The 16527-nt window shown below is 44.0% G+C and overlaps 1 protein-coding gene across 1 annotated transcript in view; it reads left to right on the top strand.

The window, feature by feature from the left end:
- Positions 1 to 16527, top strand: part of LOXHD1 (lipoxygenase homology PLAT domains 1) — a 209944-nt gene that overhangs the window by 166606 nt on the left and 26811 nt on the right. The window contains exons 36-37 of the mRNA XM_050943268.1: positions 5969 to 6146; positions 12232 to 12417. Of these exons, the coding sequence (XP_050799225.1) occupies positions 5969 to 6146; positions 12232 to 12417 (364 nt within the window). The remainder of the gene's footprint in view (positions 1 to 5968; positions 6147 to 12231; positions 12418 to 16527) is intronic.

The following is a 16527-nucleotide window of genomic DNA, read 5'->3' as shown; positions in this document are numbered from 1 at the left end:
CAGGACAGAGGGTGGGGGGTGATAAGAGCCTTTATAAGAAAAAGACCCCAAAATCGAGACTGGCCCTATAAAATGGGGACATCTGGTAACCCTATTGGGCTCATGGAGCTCGGGCTTCAGGGCTGAAAAATCACTGTGTAGACATTCGGACTGGGGCTGGAGCCTGAGCTGTGGGACCCTGCAAGGGTGTAGGGTTCCAGAATTCGGGCTCCTTCCCAAGCCTGAATGTCTACACAGCGATTTTTAGTTCCACAGCCTGAGCCCTGTGAGCCCAAGTCAGCTGACCTCAGCCAGCCACTGTCATGCCACGGGTATTTTATCCCTGTGTAGACATACTCACGGAGACAGACAAACAATTAATGCACCAAATTCTTTTGAAAATGGGGCTTAGGGTCCTAAGCCATGTGGGCGCTTTTGACAATGTTGCCCTCATCTCCTTTTAGTACACAAATACAAGAGAGAGGAAAGAAGCTGAGAAAGCTGAACTTCTCTGTTAGCCATAGTGCAATTTTGGAACATTCTTTATTGATTCTTTTTTCCTGAGGTAAAAGTACAACATGACATTCTCAACAAGTGAACCAGGACAGGAGTGATCCATAAAATGAGAGAAGGGAGCCATTGTGTGCCCTGATTTGTATTCCGAACTGGAAAGTGTATGTAGCTTGGTGTGACATGAAAACTGATCTGAATCATTTCTCTCAGCAATGCATATTAAAACCACATCATGAAATACATGTGGGGATATTGCTAAAATCTCAGACAGATGGTTCACAGTTAGTGCTAACTAGCATGGTGAAATGAGAAGCTAGATTAAGCTATCAACCCCATAATTAACCATTTGTTGCTCTATTTAGCCATAGGACATTCTCAGTTTTCTTGTTCTGTTGAAATAACAATAAACGTTCTTTTTAATTCTCTTTGGTCTTTTTGTAAACAGTTTACTGATCTTAATTTATGCTGCTTTTAGTTTACTAGAAATAGAAGTGTATAAACACCAATTAAAATGCATCAAAGATGTACATAGCTAAACCCCTCAATTTACCAGCAGAAATGATATTTTTCTTCATAATTATTTTTCTCTATTTGAGATACATTGCAACCTAATTCAGAATCTCAGTGGGGTAAATAACCTGATACTTAAGATCCAAACTGCATTAAAAATGCAAACGGTTGACTTAAAATATTTAAAAATGGATTTAAAATGATGACTTCAAATATGAATGGGATCAAGATCTTGATGCATACATAGCATGTTGAGCGGTAGCCATCATTGTTCATTGTTATTTATATATCCCCAGACATTAACAATGCATTTTACAAGCTTAGTCCCCAGTTCTGCAAACAGATCCCTATGTGCACACACAACAGTTTGCAGCACTGGGGCCATACACTAAGGGGTTGAAAGCTCTGAAGAGCTTAGGGAAAAATTCAAAACCTGCCACTGATTTGGGGTGATACAATTTTGGGTTGTCTACCTTGAGACACTTAAGGCCTGATTTTTCAGAATGTTGGGCACCTATATTACTGATGGGAATTGTGGGTGCTCAGCACTTCAGGAGATCAGACCCTGGGTGGCTGAAGTCAGGAGACCCAACATTCAAAGCACTCAAAAGTAGAGGCCACTTTTTACAACTCTCCTGCTGTTGTCGGGGTTCTGGGCCACATGGCAGCTCCACATAGTGCCTCAATGGTTGTACATATCCCCTACTGATGAGTCCCCTCCAAGGATCCTGCTAGCGAAGGTAAAGCATCCTAGTGGCTCTGGGAGGTAAGATAGAGGGTTGGGAAGTAATGAGAGAAGATGAGGATTTGCTGAGTGGAAGAATGGGAAACTGTCAGGCCTTTAAAATCTGAACATTTTATTCATTGGGGGTTGTACAATCCATGCCCAGTCTGCTATGAAGCTGCCTTAATAAAGCGCTCCTTGCATTGCACCCAATACCTGACAAACCATCCTGAATGCAACCATCTGAGCAGACATTGTTTGATTAGAGTTTTCCTTTATATTATAAAAATTCCATGAACGTTTGAGACAGTTCATTCAAAGCAGAACCCACAAATGTTCTCCCTTTTTCAGTGTCCTGATGGGAACAGTCACAGAATCAAAACCTCGTTATGGATTCTTCAACACAGGTGTGCTGGGCACGTCAAAGTATAAGCACAAAGGCAATTAGCCCAGCATTGTTTTGTGTATATTGGGGAGTCTGCAGGCCTCCCCGGGGGAAGCTGTTCAGGCTGCACTCTTCTGGGAGATGTGGGTAGAGATAAATTGAAATGACTGATGTACCAAACCTCTCCATTACAGTACTCAGAGCAACATAAAATTGCAAAATTGCTTGGGTGCAGATTAAGGCTCCTGCCACTGATAGTATTCACTTAACTACACAACAGACTACTGGGGCTGTATTTAAACACACTATTCCTGAAACACCTTTTTTTTTTTTAAGTGGATTGTCACAGGCTGTGCCTGCCCTATAACATCCCCTTCTGGCCAATAATGGAATTGCAGGCACTCCCTGCTTTATTTTCTCCTCTGAGGTGGGTCCTCTCAGCCTTCCCCACGCAGGCTGAAGTTGGCAGCAGTTCTTTTGCTCCCCTCAGACTTTGCCTTCTGAGCTCCCTTTAAGTCTCTCTGCTCTGGGATAGAGCGTTCCTCAAGGAATCCATTTTGAAGCACTTGGAGGAGAGGAAGATGATCAGGAACAGTCAACATGGATTCACCAAGGTGAAGTCATGCCTGACCAACCTGCTTGCCTTCTTTCATGAGATAACTGGCTCTGTGGATATGGGGAAAGCAGTGGATGTGATATACCTTAACTTTAGCAAAGCTTTTGATGCGGTGTCCTACTGTATTCTTGCCAGCAAGTTAAAGAAGTATGGGCTGGATGAATGGACTATAAGGTGGATAGAAAGCTGGCTAGATTGTCGGGCTCAACAGGTAGTGATCAGTGCCTTGATGCCTAGGTGGCAGCCGGTATCTAGCGGAGTGCCCCGGGGTTGGTCCTGGGGCCGGTTTTGTTCAACATCTTTATTAATGATCTGGATGATGGAATCGATTGCATCCTCAAGAAGTTTGCAGATGACACTAAGCTGAAGGGAGAGGTAGATATGCTGGAGGGTAGGGATAGGGTCCAGAGTGACCTAGACAAATTCGAGGATTGGGCCAAAAGAAATCTGATGAGGTTCAGCAAGGACAAGTGGAGAGTCCTGCTCTTAGGACAGAAAAATCCCATGCACTGCTACAGGCTGGGGACCGACTGGCTAAGTGGCAGTTCTGCAGAAAAGTACCTGGGGATTACAGTTGACGAGAAGCTGGATATGAGTCAGCAGTGTGCCCTTGTTGCCAAGAAGGCTAACGGCATATTGGGCATCATTAATAGGAGTATTGCCGTCAGATTGAGGGAAGTGATTATTCCCCTCTATTTGGCACTGGTGAGGCCACACCTGGAGTATTGCGTCCAGTTTTGGTCCCCCCACTACAGAGGGGATGTGGACAAATTGGAGAGAGTCCAGTGGAGGGCAACAAAAATGATTAGTGGGCTGGGGCACATGACTTATGAGGAGAGGCTGAGGGAACTGAGATTGTTTAGTCTGCAGAAGAGAAGAGTGAGGGGAGATTTGATAGCAGCCTTCAACTACCTGAAGGAGGGTTCCAAAGAGGAAGGAGCTTGGCTGTACTCAGTGGTGGCAGATGACAGAACAAGGAGCAATGGTCTCAAGTTGCAGTGGGGGATGTCTAGGTTGGATATTAGGAAACACTATTTCACTAGGAGGGTGGTAAAGCACTGGAATGGGTTACCTAGGGAGGTGGTGGAATCTCCTTCCTTAGAGGTTTTTAAAGCCCAGTTTGGCAAAGCCCTGGCTGGGATGATTTAGTTGAGGTTGGTCCTGCTTTGAGCAGAGGGTTGGACTAGATAACCTCCTAAGGTCTCTTCCAACCCTGATATTCTATGATTCTATGATTGTTTCTCAAGCTGCTTCCCCTCTCACAAGCTCAGCCCCTCTGGGTTACCTGTCCATATTCCCTGCTCTGGGTAGAGCCCAGGCTCCTAGGCTACTTCCTTGGAGTCCTTTCAGAGCTCTCCACTAGAGCTCAGCTTGCCTGCTTACCCCCAGCCTTGTGGCTCCTCTCACAAACTGACTTTTCTTAGTCCTTTCTTGAGTCCCAGGAGTTTCACGCTGGCTCCTGATCACAGTTAGGCAGCTAACTAGGGCATGGGACCAGGGGTGGAGCTGACTGGCTAGCCCCAGGCCTCCTGAACCTTAAAGGAGAAGGCCACCCTCTTATAGAGATACTGAAGTTCCTGTCAAAACCCTAATAGGGTCAACTATCATTTATTAGTATATTTAGATGTACAGACATTTAAATATTCACATCAGAGCCTTGGGGGCTGTGCTGAAAAATAGTTGCAACACAGTCCACTGCCCCACTGGCATTGGCAAGCCAGCAGCCAATGCTCTCAACAAAAAGAACAGAGAACAAACAAAAAGAGCCCCACCTCAATGCTAGGATCCTAACCCTTCTGATCCAAATGCAACGAAAATAACATTGGGCTCAACCCATGGACACCAAGGTACTTAAAGGTACTTAGCCTCCTAACTGCCATTGAAATGAATGGAAGCTTCAAGAGGAGAAATTGAGAGAGCCCCCCCACTTCAGACTAGCCCACAGGGTGGGTAGAGCATGCTCCTGTGAGGTGGGAGATTCCTGTTCAAATCCATTCTCCCCCTCAAGCAGAGGGTTGCATTGAACTGTGGTCTCCCTCACCCTAGGTGAGTCTTCTAACCATTGTGCAAAAAATCATTAGGTGGGTGACACTACCACCTCCTTCTCTGCACATCTTGTGTGGAGGGAGGCAGGCGCCTAAATCATGCTCACAAGGAATGACTTTAGCAGCTATACTCCAGGAGAGGATTACTTGCAGTGATCGGTGACTCCTTCCAGCATGGGTTTAGGTGCCTATTTCCATGAGAAGTCTTGGGCTTCAGAAAGACCCCTCTCATCAGCATCCCACATTCATTAACGTAGGCAGCTCTCTGCCTACCATGCTGGCTTTTGTGGATTGCAGTCTAAAGTGCTTACCTCTCCCCAGTCATTGTATAGGGGAGCCTAGACACCTAATTCAGGCTTCAGGGATTGCAGTGTTGTGCTGTGATTTTTCTAGGTGCCCAAAAGTTAGGCATTGCAATGCTTTGCATCACAATGCCAGAGTCCCTTTCTGAATCCAGGCCTGGCTGCTTCTGCACTAGGTATTTTCCTGTAAGCTTTTGTCAGACTATGATGCTACTCACGATGGTTCCAGAATGCATGTGTGGGGCACAGGATCACGAGTACTGGGAACAGGGTTTGGTTGCATTTACATTGAAGATAAATTATTGCATGAGTTTCTTTTTCAATTGACATTTGATTTTTTTTTAAATCTCTCTAGTTTGGCAACACTGCCCTATGCCGATCAGGCAGCACCATGCCAAGCTCCTCTGACTCACAGCTCCGGGCCCATCCCCACATAGCCTCTTGCGGGGGCTCGTGCTGCCACACAGCACTTCCTGATGTGCTGCTTCACTTCTGTGTACCTTCTGCTTCTGCCAATTAGTCATATAAACTGTTATTTGCCTTGCCCCCTCCAAAGTAAGCCATAGATTTTTGTTGGTGTGCTCTGGAATACCTCTCCAATTCTTCCATTGCCTTTCCATCATACAAAGGTCCAGCATTGTGGAGAGGATTAGCCACAAGGGGTTACCCAAGAACAGCACACAGTACTTCTCCCATCCCACTGGAACCATCATGATACCAGTAAAAGTTGCTCAGAAGGAGCTAGTGACCTGGTTACATGTGTATTGGACTCTGGGCTGGTCTGTGGCCAGTGTTATAGCAAATATTCTATCCACTCTTAACTGCACAGTGCTACTTCTAAGCCTTATCTCTGCCCTTATTTTAACCATGGCTGAAATTCCTTTGTTTCCCCAGATCGTCATGAAGAACCTGTCGAATCAAGAAGTTACCACGTTTACATACAGCGAATGGCTGTCCAAGCTCAGAAATGCTAAGGGAGCTCTTCTGTGCGAGATGCCTGCAGTGATAAATGAAGAGCAGATGATGGAGAATACCACATACACTGTTCAGGTTAAAACCAGTGATATTGGAGGTAGGGTCATTTTGGCTATTTCTGGTTTTCTGGCACCGGGCTCAAATTCTACCTACAGATACAATCTCATATTTCAGTGGAATTTATGCTATTTCTGAGGGCAGAATTTAGTCCTACAGTCCTGGAACCTCGAAATTCCTGGAGGGTAAGAATGTCTTTATTACAGAAACTCACCATTATTCAGTGGAGAACAGGAAATCTGCTACAGAGCAAATATAACCCCAACCCACTGCCCTGAGCCCCCTGCCGCACCCCTCCTGCACCCTGATCCCCTGCCCTGACCCCCTGCTGCACCCCTTATCCCTCCTGCACCCCCTGGGGGCAGGGAGGGGACAGAGTTGGGGTGAGGATTTCGGGGAAGGGGTTGGAATGGGGGCAGGGAAGGGTTGGGAAGAGGTGGGGCAGGGGTGGGGCTTCATGGAAGGGGTGGAGTGGGGGCGGGGTCAAGGGCGATTGTGGGGAGGAGTCAGTAATGCGGCCCTTGGGCCAATGTACTACTCCTCATGTGGCCCTCGTGGTCATTTGAGTTTGAGACCCCTGTGCTAGACGTATTGCTACTGTCACTGGTCCTTTCTTGATTAGGTACTGCTGTTGGGTACAGAAGAAGGTTGTTCTTGTGGTTAAGGCTCAGGGATCTGGGTTCAATTCCTTGGCCTGCTACAGGTTTCCTGTGTGATTTGAGTAATTCCCTTAACTGCGTGGTGCTGTGGTTTATTTCTCTGTGAAATGGGGCTGACAGTATTCACTCTCCTTTGTAACATGCTTTGAGACCTTTGGAGCGATGGTCTAGGTATACCTAGTTTTGCCTCAGTGCAGGGGACTGAACTAGAGGATCTCTTGAGGTCCTTTCCAGCCCTACAATTCTCGGATTCTGTGAAAATGCACAGTATTTAAAGAGCATGAAAAACCAGCCCAAGGGTAGACTGTGGAACTTTGGAAAAGTTCAGTTAATGGCAGAAGAAAGTTGCAGAGCTTCAAATATCTCAATAAAATGGACTTGCAATGCCGTTTGCTGGGATCACTGCATATTTCCATGGGACCCTCTTTCCAATTCCTCTGTGAATCTTACCCTCATTTTACACAATCGTTGAATACCAAATCAGTGCAAGATACACTTTACCACATACACACACTTTCTGACTGGCTTATCCCGTCTCTGGATCTTCCAACATTGCTCAGTCTTCAGCTCTCTTTTATTTCCCCCTTTCTAACATTGAATTTACACCATGTGAGGGATTTGTGCTTAGAATATAAAGATCGCCCCTGGCAAGTGACATTGCACCATTTTGCTGCCTCGCTGCCCACTGCATGCCTTTAAAACATGTAGAGAGACAAGGTGGGTGAGGTATATCTTTTATGAAGAGGATCTCTGGGTATCTTGAAAAATGTGTCTCTGTCCAACAGAAGTTGGTTCGGTAAAAGATATTACTTCATCCACCTCATCTCTCTAATATCCTGGGACCAATAGGGCTGCAAAACATTACAAACATGTTGTGGAGTACTAAAAACAAGAGAGAGTGTGAGGCTGCGTTTGTGTGCCTGACTTTCTGTCCGGTGTCAACAGTGTAATCATAGTGTGAACTTTTTCTGCAATTCAGCCCTGGCTTACAAAGGCAAGGGACATAGAAATGAGAGCAGAATGGGAGGGGACAGCAGCAGCAGACTTACCTCCTCTTCATGTTGAATGAAGGGTGATGAGTATGAATGATGAAACATTTCATTATGATCCACAGCAGCTGGTGGGAGAGAACAGATGACAATGAGGATGAGTTTGGATCAAATTATACACTTGGCTGCATGATGCTGTGCTTTAGCCAACATACCTGGGAATTGCTCAAGTTGTGAACTAGTTTGCCTTATGTGTTTTATGGGTATCCCTTGTCTTCAGGTAAAGCCCTTCTCTCCAGATGATAAATTGCTTGTTCGATATATTGAGCATGATGCATCTGCCACTGTCACACAGATTTAAACCAGTAGTAACACCACTGAACTCCACTGGTGTAAAGAAAAGCAGAATCAGGCCCATTTATTTCTATTTTAGAGTTATTTTCTGCATCAATCTCCACAGCCTCTGGGTGCATTTGAGTAATTTAAACAATAACACAAACTCTGCTACCTATGTTAGGCGGTAGCACTTGCCAGCCTCCTTAGTGCTCACCCTTTCCCAACACTTTAAAATATCTCAGTGTTACTCAGGCTCAAGAAAATGCTTGAGTAATAGATGGGCCTTCTACTGTGCTCTGTAGGTCAACAAACTTGGACTGTGGTGGAGAAATGGGGATGATTCTAGCATCCCTCCCGCAAGTGAGAGTCCTCTACTGCAAATGACCTGATTCCAGTCTTCCAGTCTTCAGATCTAGGGGCTGTCAGAAGTGTTTCAGGTGTTAGCTGTCAGCATGAAGGTAGATAAGAAGAGAGAAGGTCTCTAAAGCAACCAGGTCCCAGGTTATATTTCTTAAAACCAACACCTTGAATTTCTCCCTAAAGCAGATTGGAAACCAATACAGTGCATGAATGCAGGAATAATAGGTTTACAAAGGCCTGTTCTAAGATCCTTAGAATCCTGATACAGTAATACACTCTCTGAGTGCTAGCTCAGCCCAAGATAAGTGACCCTTTAAGAAGATGTGGGTGATTTTATGATGTCAGGGCCCTATCTTGAGACATCCTTTTTTGAAAATCCTGGCATGTCTATTTTGGGTTAAATGTATCCTAAGTCCTGCTTTGGACACCTCGATAAGTGGCTTGGTTTTTGAAAGAGCTGGTCTCTCAGTAGATTGGATGGAAATTAGAGACAACTTCAGCTGGACTATCAGAGGTGCAGAGTACTCACAACGTCAGATGAAGTTTAGTGAGGGGTATATTTGGGTCCCCAGATGTGAAGGTACTCAAAATCTAAAGACATTTTTGAACATTTGTCTTTAAGAGACTTGCCCAAGGTAATGATGGGTCCGTCTGATTCAGTGGTGCAGTGCTATGCAGTGAGTGTAGGCATTTTTTACTTGATAACATTGGAAATGGAGTTTAGGGAAGGGAATCAGCAGCTAAGGAAGGAAAGAAACATGGTGACAGCTATTCCTTTTTAGTGACTCAGGTTTAAACTATTTAATTCAAGATATGACAGAGACATAGCTGGAAATAGAACCCAGATCTCTTAATGCTCAAAACCATCCTCTCTCCTTACTGATCTTGATTTAAGTCCTGTTTCTATATTTTATTTGTAGCCATCAAATATGTGGCACTGCAAAAATAAAGATCCTGAACTAATAATAATATTGCACTATATCCAAAACTCATTAATTAATACAGCTGGCCTAAGAGGCAGGTAAATATTAATATCTCTACTATTATACGATCCATTATTGTTGTTGTAAGCTCAGCTACAGTTTACAGTTCACCTAATATGAGGTGATGGGTGCAGTCCGTTTCTAAGTGTCTGATCCAAAGCCCAGTTCAGTTCAAGGGAAAACTCCCACTGACTTCAGTGGACTTTGGATCAGGCCCAATTCTGGTAAACCAGTACAGCTCCTCAAAGAGTAAAGGACCCACTCTGGCTTCTGCCGCCAGGAACATGACAGCTACCTCATCACACTGACTTGACCTCTTTATTTTGTTTGTCAATTACCTGTCAAATTTGCTGCAGCTCCTAAGTGTGTGTGTCTGTTTCAAGGAATCCAAAAAAGTCAGCTAGGTGAAATATCCATTGATTCAGCAATTTCTGTTCTTTTCTTTCCCATCTTGTGCTAATTGCTTGTGAGGGTACTGTCACGGCATGCGGCCTTCATAAGCTGCTTCTTGCCAAGAAGGTTTTGTTTGCTAAAAGCCAGTCAGTTCTGTGCTTTTTCGAGACCTTGCATTAATTGGGAGCCTGCCTCTTATAAGAAAGCAGACTATTCTGCTTTGTTCATCACCTCAGCAAGCTTTAGGGCCATGAAAGGTACTGCCGACTGAACTGCATGAATCCCTGCTGCTTTCCTTCTTTCCTTAAATTTTTCTCAGGGAATTGCTGAAAATTAGTCCTGATTTAACACTAGCAAAATGTCATGTGGGTGTGATACATTTATTTGACTGTCCTCTGCATGCAGGGGAGTCACTTTTGCATTCTTCTGTTTTTCTTTGTGTAAAGATGTATGTAGTTAATACAAATTTGGAAGAATGTGTTATAAAGTATTGTCCTGCAGTGAAACTTATTTTGTCACAAGCTTCCCAGGTCCCTCACATTTTCCCCTTGGCCCCTGAGCAGAGCTGTACAGAAATCATTGTACAGCTGATGGGTTTGCAATATGCTTGTACAAGAATTGGCTCGAGGCCTCCAAAGTCTGAAAAATTGGGGCTTCTAGCAAAAGGTGGCTAAGGCTGAGTTTCTTTGTGAGCCAGGTTTCAGTTTAATTGTCCCTTTTTCAGTTGCCAGAATTAGAAGGTCTCTCAGGTTTGATGCAGCAATAAAAGTCCGGCCTCAGAAAAGCAAATTTGCTTCTGTGAACCAGTGCTTTGTTATGGAATTATAGAAGGTGCCAGTCAAAATGCTCATAATTTCACCCATGTCCATGTGAAATTCCATACTGGGTACCAGATTGGTACAGAGACCATCTTAGACATGCTTCCTTTCTAGATTGTTAAGTGATGGGACGGGATGTAGGAGAGACACATAAAGGTAAGATTTTCAAAAGCACTCAGTGTTGGCCTAATTCTCCCGCTGAAGGAAGTGAGAGAAGAATTAGACCAATGCTGAATGCTTCTGAAAATCTCACCCACTGTTTTTGTGTTCGATAAGCACACATGTGCATAGACGCCATGTGATACAGTAGAGGAGGAGGCGGCTAGAGGCAGATAGGAGGAAGGTAAGGATGGTGGTGCAGCTGGGAGAAAGATTGAGGGCACTTGAATGAGATGTGCGGAGGGCATTGCGCTGAAGAATGGGGAACGCAGATGAGCTAGAATTCTGGGAGACACATCAAGATAGCAGTGGTTTTACCGTGACTGTGGAACACTCCCTGTACTGTTTGCTTAGCCCTGCACTCAAACCCCATGCTTGACAAAGGGAGGAAGGTAGCAGCAAGATGGGCGGTAGCTGGAGGGCCAGCCTGTACAGCAGGACTAGCCTCTCTCCCTTGTGGGAGCACTTTGAGGATCAGTTTGGGGCCACTGCTTGCCAGGAGAGGGAAATGGCAAAGTGGGAATGGGCCCTGGCAGGCCAAGAGAGGCCTGTGGCAGTGAGGGGGAAGATGTCCATGCCAGCTCACAAGCCCAACACAGAGCATTCCAACAGGTACTAGCTCCTTGACCACTAGTTTTTTCACGTCTTTGGGCATCTTACTGTTTAAGCAAAGATGATACAAATCTCTTACTGTAGGCTTCCCTGCCCTGCCTTTAAGAGCATCTGTGCTGGGCTTCCTATGCAACTGTGTGTCCTCTGGCCTATGGTGGTGTTTGAATGGCTCCCAGTGCCCATGTTATTACACCATGCTATTTGGGAGATCCCAGGCTACCCCGTGAATTAGAACTGCACTGCTGAATGGCAGGCAGTGAACATTGAGTGACATAGCCATGTTCTTACTGTATTACTCTGGCACAGTCGCCAGAAATGTTAGGATGCAGCACTGGACTGGGACTCGGAAGACTTATGTTCTGTTTCCAGTTCTGCCACTGGGCTGGTGGGTGACCTTGGGCAAGTCACTTCATTTCACTTTCCTGTGCCTCAGTTTCCCCATCCATAAAATAGGAATAATGACAGTGCTCTCCTTCGTAGAGTGCTTTGAGATCTGTGGATGAAATGTGCTATGTAAGAGGTGGGTATATTATCATAATTATTATGACAACTTGTGTATAAGGACTTACCACTCACACTAAATTTGTGGGGACAAGTTAAAAGTATTCGCTTGTTACCTGCCTGCTGTGAAGCCTCTCTTTGCTGGTCCAGCAGAATCATGCAAGAATCAGCTCTAATCATCAGCTCTGCCCTAAGAGTGTTGAACATCAGAGCAAGAATCCCAGTCACTTTTAGCCTGCCATCTCTGTACCCTTTTTGGTTGGCTTCAGAGACATTGTAGTAGTTACTGTGTTGTGTTTTGCCATCTCCTTCCAGGAGCTGGTACCGACGCCAACGTGTCCTTGATTATGTTTGGGGAGAACGGAGACAGCGGGACTCTTGCTCTGAAGGAGTCTAACAAGTCTAACAAATTTGAAAGGAACCAGATGGATGTTTTTAATTTTCCCGACATGCTGAGCCTGGGAGATCTGTGTAAGGTGCGCGTCTGGCACGACAACAAAGGTAACTAGGCTGATGTGAGTGGCTTGGTGAAAGGTGGGATGGGTAATGGTCTCAAGCTAGGAGAGGCAGCCTGGTCTAGTGGGTTTGGCATGGACTCAGGGGTTCTAATCCCAGTTTATTATCATGGTTCATTGTGGCTACATCTTGTATCATGGCTAACAATTGAGTTTCTCATCTCAAAAGGAAGATTTTGCATTCACACATGGTTTTCTTTATAGCAGTCCATGTAAATGAATCAAATGCGGAGTCCTCTTATTTTCTGTCTCCTTACGGACAATATATAGGAATGGGGAAGGTTGTGACCCACATGGAATTAATGTAAATAATCCTTTTGGATCAGAATCTCAAACTGAAGGGTTGTTTGCCGTTAGCCTCCAAATACAAATTTGTTCTGAAATGGCAGAGTAAAAACATAGGAAATATGAATTTTCATTTAACTTGGCCTCCATTTCTGCTTGCACACATCAATGCAAGCATAACTTTGGATCCACAATTACTTGCACCAGCAACATAGATCACTTAGTTGTGTGGCTTCTGTGGCTTCAAATTAGGGATGTAGGTAAGTAACGGTCTAAACCAGTTCTCATTGAAGTCAGTAGAAACACTCCTATTGACTTAATTGGACCAGGATGGATCAATACTCAAGATTTCAGACACAATAAATTGTAGACATACAATTTGCCCTCAGTTATTTGTGTAGACAGTTTGCACCTGCAAATGTAGAAGCTCAAAATCTGGGCAGCATAACATGCCAGGTTCAACTTCCGTGGGCCTAATTCTGTGTTCACCCAAACTCTACTAAAGGCCAGTTCTCTATCTCTAATTGACCGAGCACTTAAACACTACAAAGGCGCTGTAGAAACACATAATAGTGTTTTGGCTGTGCAGAAAGTGCAGGCTCCATGTGATTTTTTTGTGCCATGTTTGAGAGCAGAGGCTGATCAACATGGACTTGCAAATCTGGTTTCAAAGAGGTTAGCAATTAAAAATATTACAAACAGAATTTTTTCCTTAACAGAACTTTTGTCTCCCCGATGATAAATCATGCTGCCAAATTTATAACATATCCATCAGACGCAAAGCACATCTGAGAAAATAGCCAATGTTTATGTATATATTCATACATTGCAATCTCAAATTCTTCTTTCTTCTTATTCCCCCAATATACGTTTAACACTGTATGTAATAGGATTTTTGCCAGATTTAGGAGCTGTAGTTCTGAGCCCTATGAACTATCTACCCAGGTCTTGTTCAATATAAATTTACTTGGCCCCGACTCCCCCCCCCACCCCCCCCGACCCCTTTAAGAAAGAGAATTGTGCTTTGAATCAAAACACATGCCATCTTCATTAGTCATGTAAGGAACACATCCTATCACTAGCTTTTAATAATGAACCATGACAGTTTGTTGGATGAGTGGAGCATTTATTGCCACTGGCAGCCGGGGCGATTGCTGGACATTTTATGCAAGTTCAGGTCTGTATTTTCCATTCAGTGGCCATGCCACTGGTTTGAAATTCCTGGCCTTGTGTTTTGGGGAGGTTATCAGATGCTTAGAGGCCTACAGGTTTTCAAAAAAAATGCATTTATTTTTACCATTATTATTGGTCATCTCTTTTTGGAAATCATGCTCATTTATTTTTTTTATTAATGTCAGCGGTTGTTAAACATTCTCCTTTCACACTGCTAACGAACAGTTGGTCATTTTACTCTCAATCCATCTCTCACTGGAGACTGCCAAGGAATTTGAACTACTCATGGTGTCCACTTTTAAAACTTCTTAATAATCACAGAATCATAGAATTGTAGGACTGGAAGGGACCTCAAGAGGTTTTCTAGTCCAGTTCCCTGAACTCAAGACAGGACTAAGAATTATAGACCATCTCTCACAGGTGTTTGTCTAACCTGCTCTTAAAAGTCTCCAATGATGGAGATTCCACAACCTCCCTAGGCAATTTATTCCAGTGTTTAACCACTCTGACAGTTGGGAATTTTTTCCTAATGTCCAACCTAAACCTCCCTTGCTGCAATTTAAGCCCATTACTTCTTGTCCTATCCTCAAAGATTAAGGAGAACAATTTTTTGCCCTCCTCCTTGTAACAACCTTTTATGTACTTGAAAACTGTTATCATTTCCATCCCCCTCCCCTCCGGACACCCCCCCCCCCCAATCTTCTCTTCTCAAGACTTTTCTAGACCTTTAATCATTTGTTGCTTTTCTCATTTATCCACATCTTTCCTGAAATGTGGCACCCAGAACTGGACACAATATTCTAGTTGAGGCCTAATCAGGGTGGAATAGAACGGAAGAATTACTTCTCATGGTCTTGCTTGCAACACTTCTGTTGCGGAATGACGTTTGCTTTTTTGCAACAGTGTTATACTGTTGACTCATATTTAGCTTGTGATCCACTATGATCCCCAAATCCCTGTCTGCAGTACTCCTTTTTAGGCAGTCATTTCCCATTTTGTATGTGTGCAACTGATATCCTTCCTAAGTGGAGTACTTTGCATTTGTCCTTATTGAATTTTATCCTATTTACTTCAGACCATTTCTCCAATTAGCCCAGATCATTTTGAATTTTAATCTATCCTCCAAAGCACTTGCAACCCTTCTCAGCTTGGTATTGTCGGCAAACTTTATAAGTGTACTCTTTATGCCATTATCTAAATAATTGATGAAGCTATTGACCAGAACCAGACCCAGAACTGATCCCTGTAGGATCTCACTGGATATGCCTTTCCAGTTTAACTTTGAACCACTGATAACTACTCTCTAGGAATCTTATAGTAGTTCCATCTAGTTGTATTTCAGTAGTTTGTTTATGAGAAGGTCATTTGAGACAGTATCAGAAGCCTTACTAAAGCCAAGATATATCACATCTACTGCTTTCCCCATTCCACAAGGCTTCTTACCCTGTCAAAGAAAGCCAGTAGGTTGGTTTGACATGATTTGTTCTTGACAAATCCATGCTGACTGTTACTTATCACCTTCTCATGACATTTCCCAAAAACGTGACCAATGCTGAAATATGTAAGGCCGCTACCTGGGTGTCTGTACATACTACGCAATAACTCACGACTCTGGTTCTGATATTGTTTTCGACTCGGCTGTACTTATTTCCATACTGGACTCAACTTTGAGCCCTCCCCACACCGTCTAAGAGAGAATTGCTCAATAGTCACCTACAGTGGAGCACCTCTATGGACACTACTTGAAGAAGAAGAAATGGTTACTCAGTCTGTGCAGTTGTTTGAGATGTGTCCCCTTACAGCTGCTCTGCTATCCACCCTCCTTCCCCTCTGCTTCAGAGAGTTCTCTGCTATAGTGCTTCATGGTTGAGAAGGAACTGAGGGCAGTTCGCCCACGCAGTGCATAAAACAACAGCATGGGGCACAAGGCGGACTAGCATGCGTGGGCCAAACAGATCACCACTACTATGAGATATCTCCGATCAAAGGTGCCCGGGGCACTAGCCCACCTAGAGTGGAGCACCCATAGGGAGACACATCTCAAAGAACCACAATGACTGCACAGAGTGAGCAAGCATTTCTTCCAAATCCATTCCTGGTTTGGGAGTTAGTCACCAGTGTGGAAGTATCAGGTTTGAATGTTTTCCACTCTCTGAGGTTCCTGCTTTTAAGTATCTAAAAACTCTGAGTAGTGACATTATTTTCCTATAGAAGCACAGTGACTCTTTTCTTATCTTTCTTTCCACCCATCTTGTTAAAAGTTCTGTACAGTCTTTCTAGAGTCATCAGTTTCCAACACTTGATCATCTTCATCACCTTGATCCAAAGAGATTCAAAGAACTTAATTACTGAGAAACTACATTTCTCTATATTGTCATAGAAGTAGCAGAGAGAAGAGAGCCACCGTGTAATTCACTCTATTCCTCTGCCAGAACAGGATTGTCCCCTACATAATATGTATTAGTGTGTTTTCTGATCTTGTTTTAAATATCCCAAGTGCTTCCACAACTTCTTTTGGGCGATTCTTCCATAGGACAATGAATCTCATCCACCATTCTTGAGATAGACACAACTGGAGATAGACACAACCTTCTTTCTGACCATAGTGGATGGCCCTTAAAGGAGCTTATCAGCTAGG

Source organism: Gopherus flavomarginatus, chromosome 3 (assembly GCF_025201925.1).
Source record: "Gopherus flavomarginatus isolate rGopFla2 chromosome 3, rGopFla2.mat.asm, whole genome shotgun sequence".
NCBI lineage: Eukaryota > Metazoa > Chordata > Testudines > Testudinidae > Gopherus > Gopherus flavomarginatus.
Note: the sequence above shows the minus strand (reverse complement) of the source record. Positions and strands in the feature narration are given on the sequence as shown.